General features: G+C 39.5%; 1 protein-coding gene across 1 annotated transcript in view; it reads left to right on the top strand.

The window, feature by feature from the left end:
• Positions 1 to 27,666, top strand: part of aff2 (AF4/FMR2 family, member 2) — a 134,874-nt gene that overhangs the window by 66,668 nt on the left and 40,540 nt on the right. Inside the window, exons 5-9 of the mRNA XM_029511985.1 lie at positions 10,084 to 10,128; positions 14,038 to 14,124; positions 16,544 to 16,580; positions 17,785 to 17,845; positions 25,166 to 25,220. Coding sequence (XP_029367845.1) covers positions 10,084 to 10,128; positions 14,038 to 14,124; positions 16,544 to 16,580; positions 17,785 to 17,845; positions 25,166 to 25,220 — 285 coding nt within the window. The remainder of the gene's footprint in view (positions 1 to 10,083; positions 10,129 to 14,037; positions 14,125 to 16,543; positions 16,581 to 17,784; positions 17,846 to 25,165; positions 25,221 to 27,666) is intronic.

Raw genomic sequence — 27,666 nt, 5'->3', positions numbered from 1 at the left:
TTGATTAGATAAAACAAAAAACAAACAAACAAAAACAAACCAAAAAAACAAGATTTGAATCCAGTATCAATTGAATCTCATTAACTTTTGCTTTTGTCATCTCCAAACAACTAAGGATATCAATATCAACAGCTCAAGCATTCAGCTTATATGTCTGACTACCTGTTGCTCAATATTCACTACTTATTAGTTAAAGGAACGATTTGTAAGTTTCTTGTTTGCAACCAATCAACAGTAAACATTAATGTAGGTGTTAGGTGTCAAGTGTGTTGAGAAGTTACTAAATGTCCTCAGAGCAGTGCTACGCCTTCAAGATAGCCTGCATGCTAGATTGACTGAGAAGTGATTAAATGGGACAAGCAGGCACAGATAGTTTGCATGTTAGTAGTAGTAGTAGAAATCCAGTGATAGAAATAAAAGCAAAACAAGAAATAACAATGTTGAACCAAGGTTGAATATGTTGCAAAACAAAACCTCCAATTAGCTCCCAAAATAATTTTCTATTATTGACTGATATTGAATATTCTGACACAGTAATATTGGAACATACTGAGTTTGATGCCTGATTTTTATTTACATTTTTTATTTTTTTACAAAGCTTCTGATTCACAACTATGAGTCTAATAAGGTTAAAACATTCATGTATATCTGATTAAACATTATGTGGTCATGTGTGAGCGGTTGTTGGTCTCTGTCTGTCTCTGTGTGTTGGCCCTGTGATGGACTGGTGACCTGTCCAGGCTGATTCCGCCCCTCACCCAGAGTGAGCTAGGAATGGCTCCAGCACCTCCTGTGACCTGGAAACGGATAAGCAGTAGAAAGATGAATGAATGAATGAATGAATGTCTTAAATAGGTTAAATATTCAGTAAAATGCTGTGAATACTACCACTCTCTTTCCAACATGATTCATTTCTAATTGACAAAGAGAAAATAAACTTTGATGAAAGATTAATTGGCATCAGAGCTCAATGAATTACTAATCAGATCCAAAATGAAGATTATTATGTTAGATTTGTAATTAAAACAAACATTCAAAATGCTTACTTGATGTTCAGATATAATGGTGAGATTTCAGATCTCCAAATACCTTTGAAATTCTTTACTTTTTAGGGATGAGCGTTCATGGTGACAGATTTGTATAAATTCTGGCTTCATATCCAAATGTACAACACGAGAAGAAGTGTTTCACTGCTGCTTCTCAATGAAACTTTCATGTCTGCTGAATCTGAAATGCACCTTCACATGAAACACTACTTCCACCCTTTACATCACTTCAGATCGCATAAAGCTTCTTGTTCACCTGTAAAACATCACATATGTTTCCAACCCACAATTAAAATACCCTCCCCCCCTCAAAAAAAAAAAAAAAAGTTTCTGTTTTTAATCAAAAAAAGATTCTTGGAAAATTTTAAATTGTCAAATATCAATAAGATATGACACTTTGTATTAAAAACTCATCAACCACTGCAGGCCTTCAGGTTGAACGTAACTTGTAAGAACTGCAGCTACAGTTGCTGTTATATTAGCTGCATAAAGGAAAAGTGTTGAAACCAGTCCAACACCAAGATCTGGTCTTGTGTTTGCCATATGTTCATCCTGATCCATATAATTAGTGTATGAAACATGCAGATCATAAGGAGTATCAGTGTCACCCAGATCTGGCTTGGTGTTGTACTTCCACCTGAGCTGATAGCACAACATAAGATGTGATGATGGCTCCGGAGCCATGACAATAAAAACACTTCACACTGACAGTGCCACATAATTTGTTTCTGATTAAGTTAATGTATATCATTAGGCGGTTGAAGTGCTTTTTATATGAGAGGTGAAAATGTGTGGCGAGGGCACAGGAGGTGATAGACCTACTTCCATGGGTTCTCAACAATTTTAGATATGGCATAGTGGTTAGCACTGTTGCCCCACAACAAGAAGGTGGCATCATTTTTGGGTTAACTGGTGACTCTAAATTGTCTGTGAGTGTGAGTTTGTTGGTCTCTGTCTGTCTCTGTGTGTCGGCCCTGTGATGGACTGGTGACCTGTCCATGGTGACCCCGCCCCTCACCCAGAGTGAGCTGGGATTGGCTCCAGCACCCCCACGACCCAGAAACGGATAAGCGGTTGAAGATGAATGAATGAAAGGCTGACTCATACACAGACATACATACATATCATTGCACAAATTGAATCACACACACATCATCTCTCTTGCACACACACAGATGCCACTGAGGGCAATGCTTGTGATCTATCTAGCATGCTGGTAATCCGAGTGATGATGGTCACTCCAGCTCTGTAAACAGCTGAAATATGGATGATAAAAGGATCAGATGAAACTGAATAAATGAGAGGCCTGTGAACAAAAAATCCTTGAAGATTTTCCAAACCCTGTTGGACCCCAGTCTGAACCATATAAGACTCGAAACTTCAATCATAGCAACTGGATGATTGACAGTTTTCATTTGACTTAACATTTTTCACGACAGCAAACCAGCAGTGTGTTTCTCAGTGGCACATTTAGGCTGCTCCGGTGTTGAGGATGACTGTGTCAGAAGAGTAGGTTCAGATGCTTTATGTAATTTATCTAACAAAGTAAACCTTTCCCTCATCTTACTGAAAAAATATCCTGAGAGGATGACTCTAAAATAAAACCGAAATAGGAGAGGATGAGTTAATAGCTCTCTGAGGACAGTGCAGGGGAAAGTGTTTACATTCATCAGGCTCCAGATTTGATTCTGTTTGACTTTGTCTTTGCCTATCTTTCATTTTCTTTGCTCATTATCCCCTTTCATTCTGTCTTTTTATCTCTTCTTTTCTCTTTCATCTTCTGTTCTGCCAATCTGCCAAGTCAAATGTTATCTTCTCTCTGTTATTGTAGATATGAATAGACGGCATGTCTTTTGGGGTGTTTTTATTAATTCATATTTTGTCATCCCACATGCTTTCATTGAGTCATTTATATTGTGCTCTCTCTCTTTCTCTCACACACACATCCAGAGAGGAGAGCATGTTTTTGTCGAGTCTTAAACACATTACTATAATTACCTCTTAATGATTTTTAATTCCAGTACAAAAGAAACAAGACGCTGCTGGATTTGAAACATGAAAAGACAAATAAAAGGAAATAATTTGAGTGGAATCACATTAAATGTGTTTGTTATGTAATTGTATCAGAGGCTGCTTGCGGAGTGTAAACTGGCTCTGCACTAATATGACAAATTAATACAATAAAGATCTATTTAGCCAACCAGAACGGAGTGTCAGGACAAAAGCACCTCTGTAGTTCATGAATATTGTTCAAACTTTGCTGTTTATCTCAACATTTGATACAGATTATAATGAAAATGATCGATCAGATTTCTTACCAGACTTAATTTCTAATAAACGCCAATAGTGATTCTCAATATATTAAGAATCAAGCTCCTTTGATATAATTTCTCATTAACAACAACGCCATTATAGAGCCTTATTTGACAGTGAGTTGAATTGAAGGTTTATAAACAGTTGCACTTTTCATGTGGTTGAAATTTATCCAGATTGTTTCCCCTGTTTGTGTTGGTTCAGAAACACAAAATCAAAACTGACCTTAGACTATTGAATCAATTTTCTTGTAAGTAGTAAATATCCTGGCATATTACGTAAAATGATTTGATGACCATAGTATCTCATTGTATCAGAATGTGCGGGTTTTCTGTTGATCACCAGGAAGTGAGCAGGTCTGTGTCGCTTTTCTAACAATGTAAACAACACAGAACTACAATTGTCTCTCACATGACTACGCTGTAGCAGCCTGATTATTATTGTTTACGGTTTCATGAGCTCGTCCAGCTTTTACGGTCCCTTTAGGACTGAGGCAGGTGAAGAGTTGTCATCAGGATTTGTCAGCTGTATTTGCCTTTTAGGGTGTCCAAACTTTTACACAAACAACAACCACGGTTCACTCTGCAGGTTGTAGTTACTTATTTACTACAAAAATTAGCAAAAAATGTTTAAGGTACATTTTTATCCAGCTACAAGAAAATGTCATTTTTTTTAAGTGCAACATTAATTATAAGACATAATGTCCTTTCATTGCTGCAGCTGTTGTTTCTTTTGTTTATGCGATTTGAGGAGATGCACAATGATCAAGTAGTTTCAAGTTGATTGTGCTTGCACTTTAACCTCACTGTATGTGTGTCGGGGCTAAAATAATCAGGCAATTAACAGAAAAACTGCTGGCTATTATTCATCAGATGAATGGCTTTCAAAATGCCAAAACATGCCTTCTTCCAGTTTCTCAGCTGTGAGGATTTGCTGCTGTCCTTTGTTGCACATGTTATTAAACTTAATTATTGAGTGTTTTGAGTTGGTGAGACAAAACAATATATGACACCCTCACCTTCAGTTCTGGGGAAAAAATGATGGGCATTTTTCAATACTTTCTGGCATGTATAGGCCAAACATTTAATCAAGAAAACAATCAGCATATGTCAACAATAATAACAGCAGCTAGACGCAGCCCTGTCTAAATGGGACCATGTGGATATGAGCTCTCATGTGTTCCTGTCTGCATTAACTTCTTGATGACAGTGTATCTGCCCTTAAGTTGGTGTGTGTGCGTGCGTGCGTGTGAGCGTGTGTGAAAGTGTGAGTGAGATGGTTGGTGTGTTCGTTTATTCATCGATGCAGCTATTTCAGAGAGAGAGGATTTCTGCATCAGTAATTGCCTCAGCTATATTTTCCCCTTCTCTCGTGCTCCCTTCTATACTGTCTCTCATTTTTCTTTGCCATCAATTTTCCCTCTGAATTTGGTCCTTCCTCTTCCCGCAGACTTCCTCTCTGGCTGTCACTCATCTCTCATTGCTTTTTTTTTTATGCCCTCCCGCCAATCTCCTAGTCCTTGACATTAAACCATGATCTCACAGTAAGTAGAATTAGGAGGTACGTGCAATGATATTACATGTAAGAGTCACATGTCAGTGCCAGTTTCTATTCACTGATCCCCAAATAGACTTGTATATTTGCAACAACGAAGCAGCGTGTTGGTTACTCTGACACATTGTGTATGCCATCTGGTTTAGACGTCCATACTGCAAGTAGGAAACAAACACCAAACCCTGGTCGTGTCAGTGTTATGCTCCAGTGAACTAAGCACAACTCTGATGGACAGGGATGGTACAAGTGAGGCAGGGAGACACAGTTGTATAGACGGATGGAGAGAGACAGAAATAGACGGACTCAGTGAGCCTGAAATTATATGTTTCCATTTTTTGACTGCCAGTTGTGTTTAAAAAAAAAAAAAAAGAAGTAAAAAATTTTAAAAATAAATTTAAATGTTCTTGTTTTTATCCTTCATATATGGCCCTCTCATAATGCTGAACTATTTGGAAAATGATTCTGTTTATATGTATAGTTTGTTTATTTTAAAATGTCACAGTCAGCTGAGGAGGCAATACATTAGTGTAGTAACCTGAACAACATTGCTTGTTTTTAATTTACAGTCACTTCCAACATATTTTTCATATTTGACAACTTACAATTTACATTGTGTTATTTATAATTGACTGTTGGTTAATGATGATTTATAATTTATAGTTCCTTGGTTTTGCAAAAATTGTAATAATTCATTCATCCTCTACCGCTCAGCTGCTTGCGGGTCGCAAAGGGTGCTGGAGCTGATGCCAGCTCACTCTGGGTGAGGGTGGGGTCACCCTGGACAGGGCCAACACACAGAAACAGACAGAGACCAACAACCACTCACACTCAGACCTACTCAGTCACCAATTACCTAAACATTATGTCTTTGGACGGTGGGAGGAAACCCACGCAAGCACAGGAAGAACTTGCAAAGTCTTCACAGAAAGGCCCCAGGCCCGGGAATCAAACCTGTGACCTTCCTGTGCAACAGTATGCCACTCTGCTTCCCTGCACAAATTACAGTTTATTTTGTTGGATTCAGAACTTACAACTTTGAATTTGTAGTTGACAATTTGGAATTCACAGTGAACTGTAATGTGTGAAATTTGGACAGCATGTTGGGACTGCGTTGAATATTATTTAGTTGCAGAAATGTACATCAAAAAATGGATCCACGGTGCCACCTTTTGTTGAGTCCCTCGCACAGGACTGATGTACACAAGCAAAAACTGGTTCACATATCATGATGAGCTGCACAAAAAAGTCTCAAGGACCCACTCACTCAAACAGGAAGTCTGCCATTTTGCCGCCTCATAATTTTACTTTTTACTGTAACATACTCCTGCAATTTATTTCCAAATGACTTATTTGCTCAGTATTATCTCAAGACCATTATGATGTAAAACAATCAAAATCTTTTTTCCTTCGCTTCCTCCTGCTTGGCATGGCATGGCATTGCGGCAAGCTCTTGAGACTTTGTTTCACTGTAAAAAAAGAAAGTCCTTGTAATTCCAGCATGCATTGTCCAATCTATCCCAAATTTTGCACACACAATAAAATTCTTTCCCTGAACACATCTATGTGTCAAAACTGAGTCACACACAGACACACACCACCTCCTGGATACAGGAGGTCAACCTGATAACGCAAACACTTGATTTTGATATTTACTGTAATAGGACATCATTATAACGCTTACATATTGTGTCCAATCTGCACCCACCTTTGCACGCTTGTTCAGATTCCTGTCTTGAACACGTCTACAATGTCAGTACTGAATCATATGCAGAGCGCCACCTACTGGATACAGGATGTCAGCGTCATTACGCATGATATTTACAAGACGTGTTCCCCACAATTTACATTTCCACATGACATAAAACTGATGAGTGCTCTCCAGGGTCACAAAGTGGAAACTCACAATACGTTGCACGCACACCACTCAAACAAAATGCTTCAAGTTTGAATGCATTTGCATGGGGCCACTCCAGGAGCCTCCTTGTTGTGCAGGTGTGCAAGGGGCCATTCATCGCTACTTGCAGTTTTAATTCATTCTTCTCTTTCCACTAATCTTATGTTGCTATTTTAAGAATTTTTTAAAGCATTTATTTTATTTCTACAAACTGTGAAATGAATGTTTTGTGTTTCTCTTAGTCATAAAACACATTTCTTATTACATTTAATCCATTGTATTACTAGTATTAAATGTAGTAATCATACCACAGTAAATGCCTCAGTGGAAAAACATTACTGAAAGCTGCGATTCTCACAATTTTTATATTAACAATGCAAGGAATAACTGTCTGCAATGCAGAAAATGACACTCATAGTGACAAGCCCAGAAGCATCCCCTCCATACTCCATACTTTCCCTCAGCTCTTCACTGTGTTTGCTTTTTGCAGTTCATTGTTGGAGTTCAGTCTTACTATTTTGGTTCACCCTCAGAGTTCTCATTAGCATAATTTCCAAACACAACTGGGAGATGTTACATGTAAAACCTACATACCAATATATATATATATATATTATTATTATTTATTATTTTTTATATTATTTATTTATTTATTATAATGTTCATTGTTAAGCTCCAAAAAATGCTAATGTTACTCTGTGTCTGCTGGGGGGGTTAATAAGCATCTGTTTACTGAGATGTCACTTTTATGTTTGCGGCTTGTTATAATGTGGCTAGAATGGTTTCCCACATCAGCAACATATGATGCTTTTCAAAATTCTGGGAGTCATTATTCACACACACTGGATCTTAACTTGAAAGGACACATCACGCCAATTCTGTCCTGTTCTACAGGTTATAGCCAACTCTTGTGAGAATAACTCACATTTCTTCACTCTCGCAACACAGTTGGCGTGTGATAATCCACAACCTAATTACTGATGTGAGCTGCGCTTAGATATAAATTCAAATTATTATTTCATGTCCTTTCTCGACTAAACTAAACCTTGTGCTCTGAGCCTGTAATGAAAATATATTCTTTCATTAACCAAATAACCTCTGGATAAAACAATACAAACTCTTTTATGTTGTAATACCTTTGGGGATGACTTGGGAGGATTTTTTACGTCTTTGTTGAAAGTAGCCTCGAATATTTCAGTGGAAATCACATAATATAGCTGCCCAGTCTAGTTTCCTGTCAACTTGCTGGGTAATGAATGTGCTGATGTCAAGTGATGTGACGTGCTCGTGTAGACACACACAGCTCATGTCTCAAAGACATTCAGAGGGATGCCTTGTCAGTGAGCTCAGGCAGTTTGGACTCTCTCACACACACACAAACACACACACCTAATCATTTTTATTTTTTTGGTTGTTTTAACAGTCAGTGATTTAAGGGGGAATATGATGTCATCCTCTTCATCATGGTTACTAAACTGTTCCTGTGGTCATGTTGGTGCTATTAGTAATGGTGTGTGACAGAGTTTACGATGCTGTATTATGTTATACATCAGTTCTACAGTGAATTGCTCTCAGACTTTCAGTCTGTCTTTCTTCTTCCAGCTGTTCCTCTGTCTCTCTCCTCTTTAATGAGCCTGTTAGCTGGATTGATCCAAGCTGAGATCTGGCCCGATTAATTGCTTTATTTTATTTTATTTTTTTTAATTACTTTTTGGAAGCAACAAATTGGCAAACGGACATTCTTTTTCTTGTCATGTAGGTTTCAGCTAACAATGTCATGTGCTTCCTGCAGTGGCAATAATAGTTTGCATTTAGGATAAACAGAAAAGTAAGCGTATTTTGCATGAAGAGCAATTTGCACTTTGGCTGAACAGGCAAAGCAAAGCTACAGAAATATTTTGACTTTTGGTCTTGGCATTTTTCTTTCACAGTTTAATTTTTAGTTGCCGCAAATGTTTTCTGTTGTCCTTCTCTCCAAGATCATTTAAATCATGCATGTCACGCACTGGTCTAAATCTATAGCTCAGGAATCTGCCATAATGTTACTTCAGTCACCAGTCCAGATCACTCCTGTTCTTAGTAAGACTTAATTGACAAAGGCACATGTTAACACAGATTAGCAGTGTGCAGCCACTGAGCTGGTAAATTCAATCAGAGTAGCTGCATATGTCTAAGCTCAGCCGCTTTTTCTTCTAATAGAAAACTCTAGTCAGTTTTGTGAATTCTGTTGAGCTGAAATGGCCCTATGGTTAACACAACACTGGCCAAACCACAAACATCTAGGGTTTTTTTGGACAGGAAAAGTGAAAAATCTCAGTTTTCTAAATTTCCCTTCATTACTTTTTTCAGCGCGCATACCAAGCCAGTGTTTATAAATCACTGCATCCTCTCAAACAACCAGAATGCCCTCATTTTAGCTTTCAAAGTATAAATATTGGTTTACAAACTAAGCAGTAATTACGTGACTTTAAATGAATGATTTGAAAATTGATTTTAAATTGTTTAGACCTTGACTAAAGAAGAAAATTAAAGCACTTCCTAGACCTTTTTTTTAAAACAATACACATGAGCAATAACATTTGGAAATTCAAGTGTGAGTGTGAGTTTCTTCCCTACTGTATCTAGTAAGCTAGTTTGCAGGCTAATGGTTGGAAGTTCACTATTTAGTGCTTTCCCACTGTTATAAACCTGATCTTGGAAGCCAACATCTGCAACTGTCCTGCTGCTGTAAGTTTGCATTGGCTGTTGCAGGCTGATGTTACATTAAAGTCACAAACCAAACGGTTTCATCTCACATTAATCCTTATCACATAATATGACTAACTGGCTTCAGTCTGCATGATAAGATTCATTTTCTTCAGTGTAAAGTGACTTAACTCAGGAGAATGATTTGTTTCCAGGGTAATGCAACTTTGACTTCAGTTTTTTTTAAGTATGATTTAATGCATATAGCCGACAAGAGGACAATAAAAAAAAGTTTTTATGGGGTTCACACAAGTCAGCAGAAAACATAAAACAGATAGCTGAAGGGGGAATTTTCAAATAACTCATTAAGCCAAGGTTAGCCTGAAATCTGACAGTGGCATTTGTCAGTTCTGCTTTTATAGATATGCTACTGTTACAGTTTCATAGTAAACTAGAGACCGTTGAGACGACTGTTGTGTCGAAGAGTCTGCTTCCCTTCTTCTACCTCTGTTTATGGTTTACATGTAGTGTAATGCTGCTATAAATGGTGTTGAAGTCAGTCTTTCTGTCTTTCCTCTTTGTTTCCTCCAGGTCAGCCTACCAAACGACTCCAGCTGTGTTGAAGAGATTTTGCGGGTACGTTGCTTGGGTACACACACACACACACACACACACACACACACACACACACACACACACACACACGCACATAGACACACACACATTCAGAGTAATTGCACTGATTATCAGCTGTTTTCTGTTTGCTCACAAAGACCTTCATCTCTCTCCTGTGGGCCTGATTTTGTGGAAAAATGGACAAGAAAAACAGAGGACGTAAAAGGCAGAGGGAGAGAAAGAAAGATGTTTTGGCTCAGGTCAATGATTATACAAGTTTTTGTTATTGTAGGATGACTTCATGCAGAAATCTTTTCCTCAATTTTTTCCTCTCCTTCACTCTCCTTACATCTCTCTGTTCCCCTCTTTTCCTATCTGCATGTCATCAAAATCACTTCAAGCAACACGTTATTTCCACTGTTCCCCTCGTCCCTCTCCTTTCTGCTCCTGTCTGTTTGTTTTGTTACCGTGTTTCTTCAGAGCGATGTCACAACAGAAACGTTTTCCCACTTATCTTCTTGCCAGGCAGAGGATTTGCTGCTATAAAGACAAGGACCCTCTGACTGCTTCCTGTCAGGTTACCTCTTCCTTTCCTCACCGTCTATCTTCCTCTCTGTATTGGCCTCTATCTATTCTCTCACCTCTGTCATATCACTCACTGTGCCATCACTCTTTCTCTGCTTGTCTCCCGTTCTTCATCCCATCCCTGCCCTCTGTCATTCTGTGCTCTCTCCCTTGCACAAATCAATATGCTGGCCAACAGTCTGTGTGACAGATACTGTGCTGTGAGCTGCATGAAGAGCCTTTGTCAATAATATTGGTACGCTATTGAATCCCGTCTGGTTTTTAGCCATGTCAAGTGGAAAAAATCAGGGAGTTCAGAGTGTGAGGGGAGGTGAGTCGGAGAGGAGGCCTGCGGTTAATCTTTCCCTTTCTGTAACGGCACAGCTCCAAGTTGGTTGTCACAGAAACGTTGTTTTGGATGTTCTCACAATTCAAAGTAACAGTGTGTCCCAGACTTAAAGGCAAAGTCAAAGCTGCTCAAACTGGACACGAAACTTAAAAAAAAAACTATGCTGTCTTATTACTGCGTTAGGACTGTTTGGGCCACCTCGTGATATGATTAAAGAAATCCGCTCTCTGTCCACAGACCATAACGTGGCGTTACACCGATAAACAAGCGTAGCGTTATCCAAACTATAACTATGGATCAACACACCTCAGAGTGCAGTATCACATTTATACTGTGGTTTCTAAAATAAAAAAAAATAAAGTAGATAAACAAAGTTGGTTACAAATCTGGCAAATTCAGAGGCCTCGTGCAGTGCTGCAGGAATGAGTCCTAAGCCACATTTTAGCGTTCCTGCTTGTCTCAACCTGAAGCCTGGGGATTTTTTGAATGTGCTTTTTGTTAGATGATAAATAATATGTGGTGATCATGAACAAAGCCCTGGACATTCAGCCCACTACTCTTTTCCATCCATCCATCCATCTTTTCGCTTTCTGGGTCACGGGGGTGCTGGAGTGAGGCACTGGGCGAGGGTGGTAAATATATACTGGTAAATACCTCCCCTGTCCAGCTTTTCAGCTATGCTATGTTAACATTTATGCTTTTGCAAACTATTAAAACCAACTTCAAGTTGGAGGTTTTGTGGCGGTGAATGTAACTTATGTGGTGGCGGAGTAGTTTGTTTGCAAAATTAGCTTTTTACTTCTGTGTGTGGACTTCAAAAAATTGTTTATTACATTGAATAAAATGTGTAAATGCTATGAAAGCATTTGTCGCAGTTACTTTTCAGCAACAATGCACAACCCCTGTAAAAATCCCATTGGCTTTTGGTTGAGAAAACCAGGATGATGCTAACATCTGGGCTGGCCTACAAAAATGTCCGCCCTGCGGCACTCTGTTTGGAAAGTTTTCATTGGAACAGCTTCCTACCAGAGAAATAGTCCTGAAAAACCTGCAGCTGTGTCCTCTGTGAGGTCTGTGGATTACACACAGTGACCAGAACATTTTAAGGTAAAAGTTGCTGCTGTCGAACTTTTCAGATATAATCTTTCACTGAGAGGGATATCACCAATGAAATTTTATCCACCTCTCGTGTGTATTGAATTGAAAACAGAAACCAGGAGGGATAAAAACAGCATTGATAGATAGATACAACGGAGGAAAGGGATAGAAGTGGTTGTTTGGGTGAACAACCTTTTAACCTGTTATCCAGTTTTTAGGGGTTTTTTTGTATTAGGTTTAACTCGGTAAAGGTTTTTGCTCTATTACGATGTTGCTATGACGACCTGATTTTAAAATGTGGAGAAACATGTTGGAAGTATGTTTGACTTGTCCTGATATCCTTTTTTCAAACAACACCTGACGGCTAGTCAGAAACGTGTCTATGCCTTCTAAAAATATTTACTCTAAATCCTGTAAATTTTACTCCTGGATTTTTTTCACTCTATGTCTGCAAACACATTACACAAACCTCTGAAACATCTGCCGATGGAGCAGCACTAACAAAAGTCTCAGCCCTAACTGATTCTGAAAGGTGATAGACAGAGTACACTTGCATTATTAATGCAACAGACTACCCATAATATTCAACGCTCTCTGGAAAAAAACATATTATTCTGGAAGATTTTAGAATTTTTGATGATGCCCGTTTACCATCTTACACTTGAGCCAGTTTGCAGTTTACACATGCAGCTGTCATTGGGTATCAGTGTACATTTTGTCAGTTTGTTTACATGGAAGTGGAAGATGAGATGATGTTAGACAATGTCTAATATGACTAGTAGATGATAACTGTAAATCACAGTGACGTGTGTGTCTATGTTAATGTGACAGACTGAGTTAATGACATGCAATGGGAGTAATAACACCATCGAAATATATGCGTAGATACAAACACCATCCGCACTACCGCCTGTCAAAAACTGAGAGGTTTGATGATGTCAGAAGAGTTGCCCAGCAATGCTTTGTGCGTGTTCTTGTGTGTTTAGATTGTAGAAGGGGAAGCACACACACACACACACACACACACACACACACACACACACACACACACACACACACAGACATTTACTGAGGAATCTTCAATAACATCAAGCTACATCCCTCACACATAGACAAAAGCACAAAAACATGAGTCATCTGACTATGAGTCATCTCCTCCAGAGGGGGCGAAGAGATGCATGATGGGAAATTGTGGTATTATTGACTTCAAGCCTTTTTGACCCAGTGCCTGCTAAATGGCAGCTGTATGCACGTGTGAAACTGATTAAAATGCAGCATTTTTTAAATGTCCAATGAAGAGTCTGGTAATTCTATATACAGTACCTTTCGACACCCATCCACTGTGAGAGGTTTGTGTACCTGACACTCATACTGCCAAAAAAACACACACTGGTGCCAGACCTGTATCTCGTTCACTAATTGAGTCTTCTCCATATTGGGACTGTGCGATCAGAATAATTGAAAGGACATGCTGCCCTTGCTGCCCCCTCTGTTGCTGCTGCTACTGCTTAGTTGTTATGCAGCAGACTGGAGTCAGCTTGTGTTTTGGTAATTCATCAACTCTGCATTTAGTTCACACTCAGTACACTCATCCCTGGTGAGCCACCAACTCCCTTTGCTCCCCTCAGTTTATACTATAAGTTACATTTAAGTCCACTCTGATGGGGACGGTTCAGCAGAACCTTGACTGAATGCTGACTCCACTGCTCTGCATCAAAGAAATTGTATAAGCAGTCCCTTTGCTCAAATTTGCTTGACTTCAGTCATCATTGTTATTCAGTGAGTACACTCCACATGAAGGAAAACTTGCATTTACTGTGAATTATGTGTTTTAATTAGTTTGGGTTGTAGTACCAGAAAAAATGTATTAATAATTTGTAGTAAAGTAATAAAACGTGTGTGTATGTGTGTGTGTTCAGGAGATGACCCATTCCTGGCCTCCTCCTCTCACGGCCATTCACACTCCTGGGAAGGCTGATCAGACCAAGTTCCCTATCCCAAACAAGGTTGGTTGAACACTCTGAATTTAACAAAATAAAAGACTACTATCTTTTTGCAATGAGAGTCAATACTTGAAGTTCATTTGGGATTGCAAGCTAACTGGTACCTTCTTCAGTGTTATAATGTTCTATGTTGTTCTGAATACATCTGTATTGGTACAAGAGTCAGTAAGTAGCAGAAAAATATGTTTCCACCTCTTGACTTAAACACCTTCTCTTATTGTTGACTCATTGTGAGTTTACTGCAGTCTGTCACAGACAGATCTTCAGTCTTCTGATAAGATCTGATCCATAAATTCACTGTAGCGGTGATTCCTGTGATAGACTCAGATTGCCCTCACCTTATCCAGCGCAGTGGTGCAAGTGACAGTGAAATTACAACATTAATTAGGGAGTGAATGTTTTATTCACCTCCACGGTATGTTTTGAGCTTTGTGGGAATGGACAGTTCTGATGAAAAAAGCCACTTGCTGCTTTTCTATAAATGTTTGTACTGCAGCTATCAGTGTTTTAAAGTGAAACCCTACAGAGGTTACATTAGTCTTAAAAGCTTTAATCATCGCAAGTTATAGCAATTGGCTAATCTTTACATTCTTTATACAAGACAGATTTAATTCAAGACGATTTCTTCTGAGAAATTAATAATTGAACTGTTAAATACAACTATATATTATTATTAACCAATTATATGTTACTAAGTGAAAATAATAATACATAATAAATAATATAGAAGGCTAGTTAGAATAAATAATATCTAGTTTCACTTAATTTTTAAACAGGTTTTCAATAGATGATAATCCAGTAGCTATAAAAAATTCCTAATATGCAAATGATCATGTTAGTTTTTGAGAAAGCATCTTTAGTGACTTTCTTTTGAAAATATTTCTACAGTAGTTACTGTGCTGTGTATTTCCCACCTGAATATAGCAATTTTTCATTCCTTTTTTTTTTTCTTCTACTAAAGATGGAAAATTGTAAACAATAGCTAATAAGCTTTTATAACTGTCAACTAACTTGAAAATACTGCAAAGAATTGGACAATTCGTATATAATTGCCATTAGCTTATTGGAGCAGTGTGTGCTGAGACAATTGTTGAATAAAGGTGGACAGTGTCTTCATATATAGATCACAAATTCTATTGAAGTCAATGGGAAATAGGGTCCAACTTCCCACTTGATTTATTTTTCAGTTAACGTTTTCTTTATGAGTTATTGGTCTCAGTCTGTTGTTTCATGTCTTTTTCAGTACAACATAATTTTTTAAATGATGGTCTCATGCACAAATTAGTGTGTGACTGCTCTGTGATTGACAGACTGAACCATCCAATCAGGATAGAGTATATAGCAGGTCCGATGTTCTCCTCACTCCTCCTCAGCTCCATCTCCACCTCGGTATCAGGGCTTCCTCTGCACTAGATTCTCTACTCCTGCACTTTGTTAAAGGTCAACAGCAAGGATAGCTCACGAATGGTCACTGTCACAATCTGATTCACCAGAGCACCAAAGCAAAACAGCAGAGGCCTATTTACTTCACTAAGTGAAATCAGTGATGGCAGCCATTACACAGCAGTTAATATTTTTCACCACAAAATTTCACCATTGTAAGCAGGCATACAGCAGGAGAGGAAAGTTGCACAAGTGTTTGTTTGGCTTCTTTCAATCATCACATCAAAACATAGTTTCCATTTTCCTTTTGAAACCCTTGGTGTTCAGACAAAATTTTGGACCAGAGAAATATAAATAATGTGAGCAGTGACAACAACTGAGGCTGAAAGAAAAGAATGTGCACTTTCCGAGGGGCAAACTTCATCGACTGTAATTTCAAGGAAACTATGTTGGAGAACCACCCACACTGTTTGTTTGACAGCAGACGTTTGAGCAGTCAGTGCAGCAATGACAACAGTAATGAACAAAGACTGACACACAATAAAAACAGAGGCTAAAGGATTGCCACTTTAGGAGATAGATGATGGAAAAGTTTTTCTGCTGCTCTGTAAACAGTGGAGAAATGTGTCGCATTAAAATTTACATAAATGTTATATCCTGTGTTTATCTCAATAATTGCAATAGCATCCTGAGCAAAACAGCAGGTGGTGTTTTTCCCACAGTCGTGTGCTTTTTATGATTCACACTTGTGCAAAACACCTCAGTGGTGATAATGTCAAAAGCAAAAGACAATGTAAACACAGAGGCAGTAAATCTGACCCAGCAGTTAATGAATTAGGCTCTTAGCCCCCAGCGTCACACTAATCCTGCCAGCCAGTTTTAAGAATGAGGTAGAGTGTTGACGGCAGGAGATGAGAAGATTTGAATCCTGTGTAATGGCATCGTTTTACTGCTGTGAAATCAATAATGACATCTGTTGGTTTATTCATTCAATTCATCTCCCTCTGGCTTTTCTCTCTCCCTCTCTTCCTCTCTCCAGGAGTCGCAGCACGTGACCTCAGGCTACAGCACCCAGAGTAAGTTTCCCAACATCAACACTCACATACGAGCTCCCTGATGAGTAACGCTGGAGAGGGCATAGAGGCAAGACCACCTGGAAGAAATGCAAGAGAAGCCGCTGATGTTGAATTGAATGAATTCATAGCCACAGGAGGACGGTAGTCACAAAAGCTTTGCTTTTATCTTCCTCTGTTGATCTAAACAAGTAATCAGCCACACAGGATTGTATACACACAGCTCAGTCGGTTTCATTGTGGACTGCAAACTATTCCTTCATTGGAATGCATAGATCAGATAGCCTTGATTGTATTTGCTGCAAAGCATGGGACAAACGCACATTTGGACCATTTATTTTCAGATTCACATGTATGTGATGAGTGGAGCACAGGATGTTCATCAGGTGCTTGATAGTGACCAGAACACACATGCAAGTTACAGTTCTCCAAAAAACAAATGCTCATAGATCAGATGCTATCATCAAGATAATTAAATGCCATGTTAGTATCAGGTATAAACAGGTCTTGGTGCACACAATCGTGCAAAGTTTTCATTCATCTCACCTCAATTTCACACCCCAAAATTACAAACGTCACTACAAGCAAGCTAATGACTTTTTGCTCTAAATGGTAAAGATTTCTATGGGATGTGTGTGTGTATATATTTATATATATTTATATACACACACACATATTTATAGTTACACATTTTGTACAAGCAAGTAGTTGTGATTCCCTCTACTGGCAGCAGATCTTTGAAGTTGGTTCCTCTGAAGCTCTGAAGTTGGTGCCTCTTAGTTAACCCCCATCTAGTAATGCGTTGTGATGCTTATGATGTACATAAAGCTGAAATTTTTACCCACCAGCAGGTTTTTCTCTTTGGTGTGAAAAGAAGAAATACAGCTGCCTAGAATAACAAATATCACTTCCACATGTTTGTATTAACATTGGAAGAAAAGCACCTCTAGCTTTTATCAGACAACATATTCCAGGTTCAATTCTATTATAAAGGGGCATTTACAATATGTTTTCAGCCAAGCTATTGTTACTACAACAAACCAAAAACTGTTGCATCAGCAGGAGAGAGGGCTGTCATGTTTTCAGTGTGACAACAGTAAGACACGTCTACAGTGATTTGAGTCGTTCCGTTGTCAAACACACACATGCTAACCAACCAAAACACATGCATAACAGTAATACTTTATTGTCCTCTGTTGTGTTGCAGAGCGATGCAGTGTATCAGCTAACAAGCCAGCTGGTAAACCACCAACTGCACCGCAAAAGTCGTAAGTATCTCTGGCTCCTTCTGACACACACACACACACACGCACATATATATATACATATATAATTTCTGACCCGCTGCTGCATTCGCCTCCAGGTAAAATTAAGCTGGATTCTTGGATGAAATTCACTGCTGGTAGGAGGAAAAAAAGATTGTGTGGATCAGAGCAGGAAAGTGCAGCTACATTAATTTAACGTGAGCCAGGAGCATATTGCAACATCTCTGGCTGCAGCCCACTCCACTTCACTCTCACAGCTTTACAGCAGGATTCAGAGCAGGGTGAAATTGGAAAAGCTGAAATCTTGGCTTGTACATCCACCTCACGGCTCTGATTTCTCTTGTGTTTGACCACAACAAGCTTAATGATTTTGTTTGGAAGACTGGCAAATGCCTTTTCCAGAGTAAGTCTGATTACATCAAAAACAAGAGAAGCATAAGGAGTAATGTAAACTGTGTTAATTTCTTTAAAAATCATTTGCGTATCTTGTCATGGCCTGATGACTTGCATACGCCATTTCTTTCAGGACTAAGGAGCCTCGAGTTCTACTTACATTTTGGGGGATTTAATGCTAAAATAAAACACTGTACTGCACACAGGGTTTTACATCATACTGTAGCACCTCTTGCAGAGTGTGGGTTAAGATTAGCATACTGGTTTTCATTGGATTTGGGAAAGTTTGCAATCCAGTAACCAAACGAGCCTGGCCCTCATCATACAAACTGAGAGGTGAAATATGTAGTTCAGAAAGCTACGTGACAATAACAGCTTTATTAGAATCGACTGAGCCTTTAATTCTATATTTATCAATAATACAAGGGGGAATGGTGTTTTTCCAGTCAAAGCCATGCAGATATTAAATACATCAGTTCAACCTCCATTGGGATATTACTTTTACACAATAGTTCTGCAAATGTCATTTATAATTTAACAGTAATAAGAAGCAAAATATTGTAATTAGTTTGTTCATTTAGCTCCATCAACACTAAGTGCTCCACAGCTGGACAGGGTCTGAACTGCTGCCGAGCATCACATAGACATTTTACTGTGCACTAGCTAGCTGGCTACTTTGTGGGTGTCTATCTGTGTGTTTCCATTTATTGTGCACCACTGAAGTAAGAGGCTGAGTGAACAGTTTGATCCAGTTCTAGCTGTATCATTTCCTACTCGCTGTGGTTGGTCTCCTGTCACTTTTTTGTAGGTTTTCAGACCTCCAGGACAAACTTGTTGTTTCTTAGTAGTCGCAGAGTGTTTATATAAACCATCTCACCTGTGCCCATGCCATGATCTCCTTCACCTTGAGTGCCCCATTAGACAGGTTCTGCATGGCAGTCTTTCTCAGGCTGTGGTTGGAGTAAGACGTCTGTGTCCCTGCTTCTTTGGACATCCCAGGTAACATCTGTGACAGCTGGTTTATTTCCAGGGGAAAGGCGATACACCAGAAGCTGCCTGTCGCAGCTGTTATCCTCCTGGGCTACAGACACAGGGCCTTTGCACTAGGTGCAATTTTTCTCTGGTATCTTTTTTAAAACTGCTGCTCCTGGGCATATCTCCAGAAACATTGTGCCCCCACCCCACCCCCCAGCTTTATATCTCCCCCCAGTGAATCTTATCATGAGGAAATATGAAATACTTTAGGTTTTCAGATGAACAAGCGCCAGGCTAGAGATGTCAATTCCACTCATTGCCCTCGTGTCCTTGCACGCGCATGAATTCTCTGTTCCAGAGGGCTGAAGCCAATATACCCAATATAACTGTAGCTGTTGAGGCCACCTTAAGTAACAAACCTTCAACAATCCAGTTTTTTAATTTCATGTCATCAAATGTCTGCTTTACAGGATTTGTACATTTGCTTTACCTTTCGTTTTTTTATGTAATCAGGTTCCATTTTAATAGTCCTCAAAGCTATAATTTTTCACTCACTTTAAAAATAAGGTCAACTGGAATCATTAGATGTTAAAGATGTTCAACCAAGCCATGCTGCATCTGTGAGTTTGCTTCACTGATTAGTCACAGCTGATAAAATCCATTAATAACAGTTTTCATTTCAGCCAGTGAGACAGTATTGACAGTCATAAAAAGACTGATTTAATTACACCCGTCTCTGAAATAAAAAGAGGTGGATAAAGTACCAAATCCATTTTTTGAGTCAGAGTATAAATAGTCCTGGTCTTGAACTTCATTCATTCGTTATATGTATACTCCTTCAGAGTCACATGGGGCTGGAGCTAATCTCAGCTGGCATGAGGAAGGGACGGGGTTCACCCTGGACAGGTTGTCATCTATCTCCAGGCTGACATATAGAGACAAACTACCATTCACACTCACACACAAGCTGGCCTACCGAGGGGAACCGATGCAGGCATGTGGAGAATAGTTAAACGACACACGTTCTCAGTATGAGAGTGAAGTGCTTGAATACTCAAGTGTTCAAAAGGACATATTGTCAGCAGTTGCTTTGGTGACATTTACAGAATCTAATGGCTCTGAAACAACCTGCTGATTGACCAATTGTAACCAATTGTAAAACCTGTAGAATAAAATGTTTATTTTAATTACTAACTTTTTTAGTCATTCCTGAAGTTTGGTTGAGGTACAGTAAATGCAATAAACATTCTTGACTAAAGGAATATTTCCTCTTAAATTATAACCTTAGACTTTTGACGCAGCCATAGATGCTCTGGTGAAGAAGTCATCTTCAGGCTAATCCCAGGTTCAGACTCAGCAGTTCAAAAATGCAACTTGGTAGCAGATTGATCAGATTTACTCCTGTGATAAATAAAGTGAGTTGTCTACTGCATTTTAGAAAATCAAAGCTCTGACTGAGAACAGATAGCTTCAAAGAAATGGAGGGAAGTCAAAAGTACAATATTTGCGTTTGAAATGTAGATGGGGAAAAAACTATAATCAAATAAAGTACAGATACTTGAAAAATATGCTTAGGTACAGTACTCAAGTAGATAGGGCTATTTACTGAAAAAACTAATAGTGTGTACTGTATGTGTAGTAAGCGTGAATGGAAAGGTTGATGTGTAAAGGTTTGTGAGTTGAAAAATAGGATTTTAGGGATAATACAGGTGACTAGAGTTTTTATGTTATTGTTCTTGTTCAATGGCTTTCTTCAACTGGAGACAAGAATTTTTTTCTTGCTCAATCCGTTGTCATGCTACCATTTAGATTTTTTTTTACGTAATAGCCCCTGTATTATTACTTCTAACGAGAGTTTTCAAGTGCCAAGTACAATGCATTATTCATACATTTGATGGAACCTGATTAAAAAAGGAGGGGCAACATGTCAAACACAGGCTTCTGAAAATAAAAAAAGAGTAGATGGCCAAAAAGTGATGCAAAAATCCTGCAAGTAAAGGAAAAGTCAAGGCAGTCTTTAGCTCGCAATAATTCAGCTGGATGATTTGATTAAACCTCCAGGTCGGCATGCAAACTCTCATTTCCTCCTCTTTGTGTATGTAGTTAAACAGTTAATTATGTCTCCATTAGGATGATGTCTGCTGGAGCTCTCGTGCTTTTTTGTGGCTTACTACTCTATTTTGTTTCCAAAGCTGATAAGCCTTTTTCTTTTGATTAGTATTGTATACCCTAAGGTGTCATTTTTTTTTCTCATTGTGTACTCAAGCATAAATGCTGCTTTGTTTATTATGTTGAAATAATTGTTATTGGTTACAAAAATGTCCAGTTCACGGCAGCCGTTTGGGCATTCTCTGTTTTTGCCATGATGTTTAACAGCGTAAAATGTACATAATGAATAGGCCTACCTTGTCGTATTCAAGAGTAATTGTCCTGTCAAGGCTAATTGCTTTATTTTTTTGTTCAATGTTTTCCATATCTGACTATGACAGAAATCTCATCCAACTGTAATCCCTCTAAAACAGGATCTGTATCTTAATGCCAAATTAGAAAAAAATGTAATGTATTTTCTTTCATTAGAGGAGAGAGTAGAGAGCATATTGCCACTTTCCTGCTCCAGGAACTTTATTGCACCCTGCTTCTATGTATGATGCTCAGAATGACTGCACGTATGCAACTGAGCTGAACAAATGAGTGAGACTCTCCTGATGGACTGATGAAGATTGACAAAGAGCCTGGAGAGCATCACAGACCACTCTTACTGTACATGTATTGTAGTACTGGTCACGAGTTTGTTCAACTCCTACAAGCACCAGCTCTGACAGTGTTGTGGCCCGATCTGCTCTCTGACCAGTTTTTAGATTTTGAACTTCTATAAAAGAACAAAATAAAACAATGAGTCAGAGTAGCCAAAAATGCCTGAAATAAAATAATTACATAGACCATTCTTCCCCTGTTGTTAAACAGCGTGTCTCAAAAATGATTTTGATTCATGTTTACAGGAAATTGTCCAGCATAGCAAGAATGCACACACACATCCATCTGTGCTTCATGGAAACACACAACGCGCAAAGAATAAATAGAGGGTGACAAACTACCGCAAAGATGTCAAAAGTGTGTGTCCAGTTGGGGGGCATCCGGATTCCCAGGGCCCGCTGGGTTGGGGGCTTCTCCCGGTGCATGGAAGATCTCCCTCTCCCACAGTCTCCTTGGTGTGTGTGTGTGTCAGGGGCATGGGTTCAGCCCTCTCCGCCCCTGCAGCCCTTCCCCCCTCAGGTTGCTTTGCCGGTGTCCGCGCATGGGGCCATTTCTGGGGCTCCTGGGTGGGTCTCTTCGGTTGGTAGGGTGCCTCTGGGTGGGGTTCGGGTGTCAGATGTAGGTGGTAGGTGTGGATGGAGGGTGTCGGGGGAACTTGCTTGGGCGGTTCAGTGGTGCTCACCATTACCTGCCTGGATCACTGGAGGTTGCAGCGTGCTGCGTGACTCTCTGGGTTTGGCACCTCTTGTGCTCCCACACTCAGGGTGGCGGGCCTGGGGAGCCTGGCCCCCTGACCCATCTCTGGGCCCTCTGGACTCATATTTAGGGAATGCTCACATGCATGTGTGGTTTCACTTGCCAGCTCGTGTTGGGTCACATCATGAGGAATTGATTAATCCTGCCTAAAATGGGCAGAGCTGTTCTCTCAGCCTATCACTATGTACCCTATTTTTTACTTGGTTCCTCCGTCTGGACACCTTCAATTATCTGGACTCCATCTCTCCAGAGATCTACACAGAAATCCTCTGGACTCTCATAATCCTGAGTGAGGTAACAGGAAAAGCACAGCATCCTTCACTCCACCAGTTCCTACCAGCACCACCTGCTTCCCTTCCCCTTTCCATCCTTCTGCATCTTCTCTGTCCTTTATACCCCCCTGTATTCACTGAGGTGTAGCACTGCCCTCCCTACCACACAAAGGTATTTTCACTCAATAAAGATCACAAACTAGCTTCCAGGGAGGGCTGTAATGGTCACAAACATGCACTGAAACAATAAAATATTTAGTTGCAGGACTATAAGTGCATCTATCTCATAAAAAGTTGACACACCTTGTGGTGTTAAACTATGAGGACAAATGCAGACCAAAAAAAAAAAAAGAAAAGTGGTTGTTACTATAGACTGCTGCAGAATAATGGACCAGAGCAATGGTGTTCAACCTCAATCCAAATCCTTTTTTCTTCACTGCCTGTTTCATTCATTTGTGTCGTTTTTCAGCTTATTGTCACCAGTTGCATATGTCTCCTGGCCAAAGCCAAACAAAGTTTTTCCTTTGTTTTATTTAAGTAAACTTTTAGGGGGAAGATATGCCAGTAATTTACATGGAAAACATCTGAGATTAGAAAAACATGAGAAAGAAGGACAGAAATCTCTTTTTAATCCTGTTTTGACCCATAGTTTTGTCTTAGGGCCTCATGTTGCGGTATCCTCTCCCCTTGCTGGAAGCTGTGGCATAACGGCAGTGCTGCAGTGATTGCTGTAATGGAAATGAGAGAAAATGATAAATGAGAAGAGAACATGATTTTCATTTTATATACAGAGAGACAAGAAGCAGAAGGGGAACGAAAAGGCTCTGAGCCGGTCTAAATATTTTAGTCTTGATTGTGGACATTGATACAGAGACGTTGGCAGGAGTCTTGTTTGGCTTGAGAGTTTGTCCTGAACGCCAGCAAAGACAAATTTATGTGAGCATTTGGTTTTGCAGTCTATGCACATGTGCATTTGTAATTAATTCTCTTACATCATGACGTCGAGCAATTAGTCATTAGCAGAGTGTGGCTTTGATTTGGCTTTGGAAAATATTAAGATCCTCTCAGACAACCTTCTGCCAGTTGGAAATAAAATCTCCATTTTATGAAGCCAACTAAGAGCCTCTGCACCTTGTAGATATTTGACGCTGTGCTTTCTAAACTCGGCATGTCATGGAGGCTTTAGTCCATAACTCATTTACATCTGATTGCGTCTGTCCTCATAGATGCTCGTTCTCTGTTGCATTTCATTCCTTTCCCCTCGCCCCCCTTTTGTCTTCTCTTCCCCATCATTATCATCTCCATCTCGCTCACTATCTCCCTCTCTCCATCTGTCCCCCTCTTATGAAATAAAATATGAATCCATTATTCATTCATTCAAACATATCTATCATCGCTGCGTGCTGCACTGTGCCCCTTATCTGCAAAGCTTTTTCTTATTGTGCTTCTGTTATTCACGACTCATATGGTCCCATCTGAAAACACATAACACTGGGGAGTGTTTTTTAGCGGTTCAAGCACTGACAAGAGTGGTTCGTGAGGCAGTAAAAATCCCTTCAGGGGATTCACCTGTCATAACAATAGCAGTGCCAGCTTAAAATAACAGTAGTTTGTGTGGAAGGTTTATATAAAGCAATAAAACACAAAAACTTGCCAATGCACAGCACATAAATACTGAATAATTTGTGTGGTAAAGAGCAGGTGAAGCTATGAAGGAGGCCATGTTATCTTCGGCGTCTTCTATATCTCTTTCACACCCTGTATACATCTGTATTATGAGAGTTTGATCTCTGGCTTCAGGACAAGGAACCAATCACAATGTGTCGTGATTTGTGTGGAACGAATGAAGACTTTTTTTCCCCGTTGAAAGCCGCTGTGTTTCCAAGGAAGTCTTGGCCCTAGGTTGGCAGTTGTCAGACAGAAAATTTCCAGGTGAAAAATAAATCTGGCTTCGGTCTCCAAATGCTAAAACAGAGCAGCGAAGTGCTCCGTCCACTGTCCACCGCTCCATCCCTCAACATAAATCTTCAGCACTGCTTTTGCTGTTTAATTAATCCATTAGCCAAAAAGGTCCTTCAAAGGGAATTGCAGATCATGACTTGCTGTATGCTTGCCTAATGCAGGCAGACAGGAGGTCACTGCTGCAGTAACACATGTCTCTTTGTCTCTGCAGGATGTTGGAGGATGACCTGAAGATCAGCAGTGATGAGGAAGAGGCCGAACAACAGGTGAGCTCCCTCTGCAGTCTGTCAATTCATTCACATAGCCCTGCACAACGTCTCCCGCTACTGCTTCTCCTCCATATGCCCCTCAATCATTCATTCATTCACCTACATTACATGACGTTCATCTGTGACATTTACTGATTCATCCATGTCTAGAAATCAATTTAGCCCACGATTCTGAAAGCATCCATTCACCATTCATCCCTGTTCTCATTTTCTATTTCATCAGTGGATCCAGGCGTCCAATCACTCACTCACTCAGTCTCTATATTGGTAACAGTTAGATATTTAACCCGCTCAGCATCAAGTTTTATCCCCAATGCACCATTTTTATCTCATTTGAGACATATGAGTGTGTTGCACATTCAGGTCTAAAGTAAGAAATATTTGTGGATTGCATTCAAAGATTATGATGGTTTCATGTAAATAGAATTTAAGTTTGCAAAGGGTCAGAGAGACTTTCAGTATAACTCTCAGCAGCTTATGAGCAGCTTCAAGTGAAAGGTGATAATTAATAACAAGAAGTGTAACTTTTCCTCAGACTTTATCTCAGGTAAACCTCAGTACTGTTAGCGAACCCTCCACAGCCAGCGTATTTAGTTCAAATTCAACGAGGTACAAATGGGTTGGGGGGAGAGAGGGTGGGGGCATAAAGATAAACACAATAAATATAAAAAATTTGAAATGTTCTCTTTCTCTTCTCTCTTCTTTCTCTCTCAGAGAACAAGACACAAGCAGGCATAAGCATTGGCAATCACAAAAACACACAGAGAGAAGTTTAAGCAATCAGGGATATTTCCTCAGCTGTCTGATATGCATGAGATAAATCAGTCTGGCCATGTTATAGCCCCACTTAAACACTGGCTATAACTTTGGAGCTTTACTGTAGCTCACGGTTAGTTACAGTAAGTTGCTCTTGCAGAGTAGACACGTGGTTGAGGTAACAGAAACACCGACATAGAAAATCCCAGTGAAACCTTTGAAGTCGTTAAAAGTTGAAGTGAAACAGCTCAAATTTCACTGTGTTCTCAGAGGTGCTGCTTATTTCACCACTGGTTCCACTAACTACATAGTAGACCAGTGTGTTTACACTGCCAGGCTTAAGTGTCTGCTTTGTATTGAAGTGACACTTTACCATAAATGAGCTTTTAAGCAGAAACTGCAGAGGTCTGTTGTCTCTGATTTCATCTGATTCCTAGCACGGAGTCATGATGCCTGGTGTGTGACACGGCTAACGCATTTATCAGTAAAATCATTTATTGTATCTAATACAATGCATAAAGAGCCTTTTTAACCTTCAAAACTGCATTGGAGGAAACAGTGTCACCACAGTGTCCATTTAGCAGCCGGTTCTGGAGTTTTCAGATCACAGCTGCTCAGTGATCATGGAGTTGAAGTTCAAATTCGCATTTGAGCACCTCAATGATTTCACGACCTGCATGAAAGCTGCGTTGTTAGAACAGCTGGTAAATGTATTTTAGTCAAATGTTCTTCTCAACTGCTGTTTATTTCCAAACTTCATCACTATAGCATTTACATTTTACTTAACGTTTGTGTTTCTGGGCAGCACCACGACATAGTGGTTACTGTAGCATTTTTGCACTACTTCAAGAAGGCCATGGGTTTGGTTCCCGACCTGGGGCCTTTCTGTGTGGAGTTTGCATGCTCTCCCTGTGTCTGCGTGGGTTTCCCCCTTCCTTTTTGTTTTGTACTTGCTTTCCATTTCTTCTTTCTTTATGATTAACTTTCTATCAAGAAATGTTCACATATGTTTCATAAATAGTTTGTAATGTATCAGTTAAATGCTAGTTCAATTATAATTTCTTATCAAATTGACTGAAATTATTAACTGATGAAAATGAAACATGGTAAAAGTCTATAATTAACCATTTGGCAAAATATCAGGCTAACAAACGCCAGTCGTAGTAATTGCAGGTCCAAATTGTAACCTTTGGGAGGCCATACCAGCTGCTTCACCGTATAAGGAGTTGACACTGACTGAGGAGATGAGGTTTGTCACTTTGGGGGACACTTTGTAAACTAGCGGTGCAGTTACGTTGCACCTCTTGTCTTGTTTTTCTGTATGAAAATTGACGTCATGGCACACTCTCCTCTAATCATCATCATGCACTAATGATGCCAGAGATGAGTTCAAAGCAGTCAATGGGGGTTGTGCTGCTGCCCCCTCCCCCCACTGTGCTGACTGATAACAACGTTCATGAAAGGGTCTGTGAGATATTTTCTGTTAATGAAAAGATAGCAGTTCCTCTCATTCCCTTTTAACTGGCCCTCTGATTATATAATAACCATGATGACAGATATTATAATTTTAAATGAAAGCAGGTCATTTTTTGTGGTTTTAGTTATTATAATTATGCTAAAAGTAGATCTGTTAATTACAGCTAGTGTGCATTCAGAATTGTAGAAAGTGTCTCCTTAATCATAGTGG

This window comes from Echeneis naucrates, chromosome 10 (genome assembly GCF_900963305.1).
Source record: "Echeneis naucrates chromosome 10, fEcheNa1.1, whole genome shotgun sequence".
NCBI lineage: Eukaryota > Metazoa > Chordata > Actinopteri > Carangiformes > Echeneidae > Echeneis > Echeneis naucrates.
The sequence above is the reverse complement of the archived record's forward strand: the minus strand, read 5'-3'. Positions and strand labels throughout refer to the sequence as shown.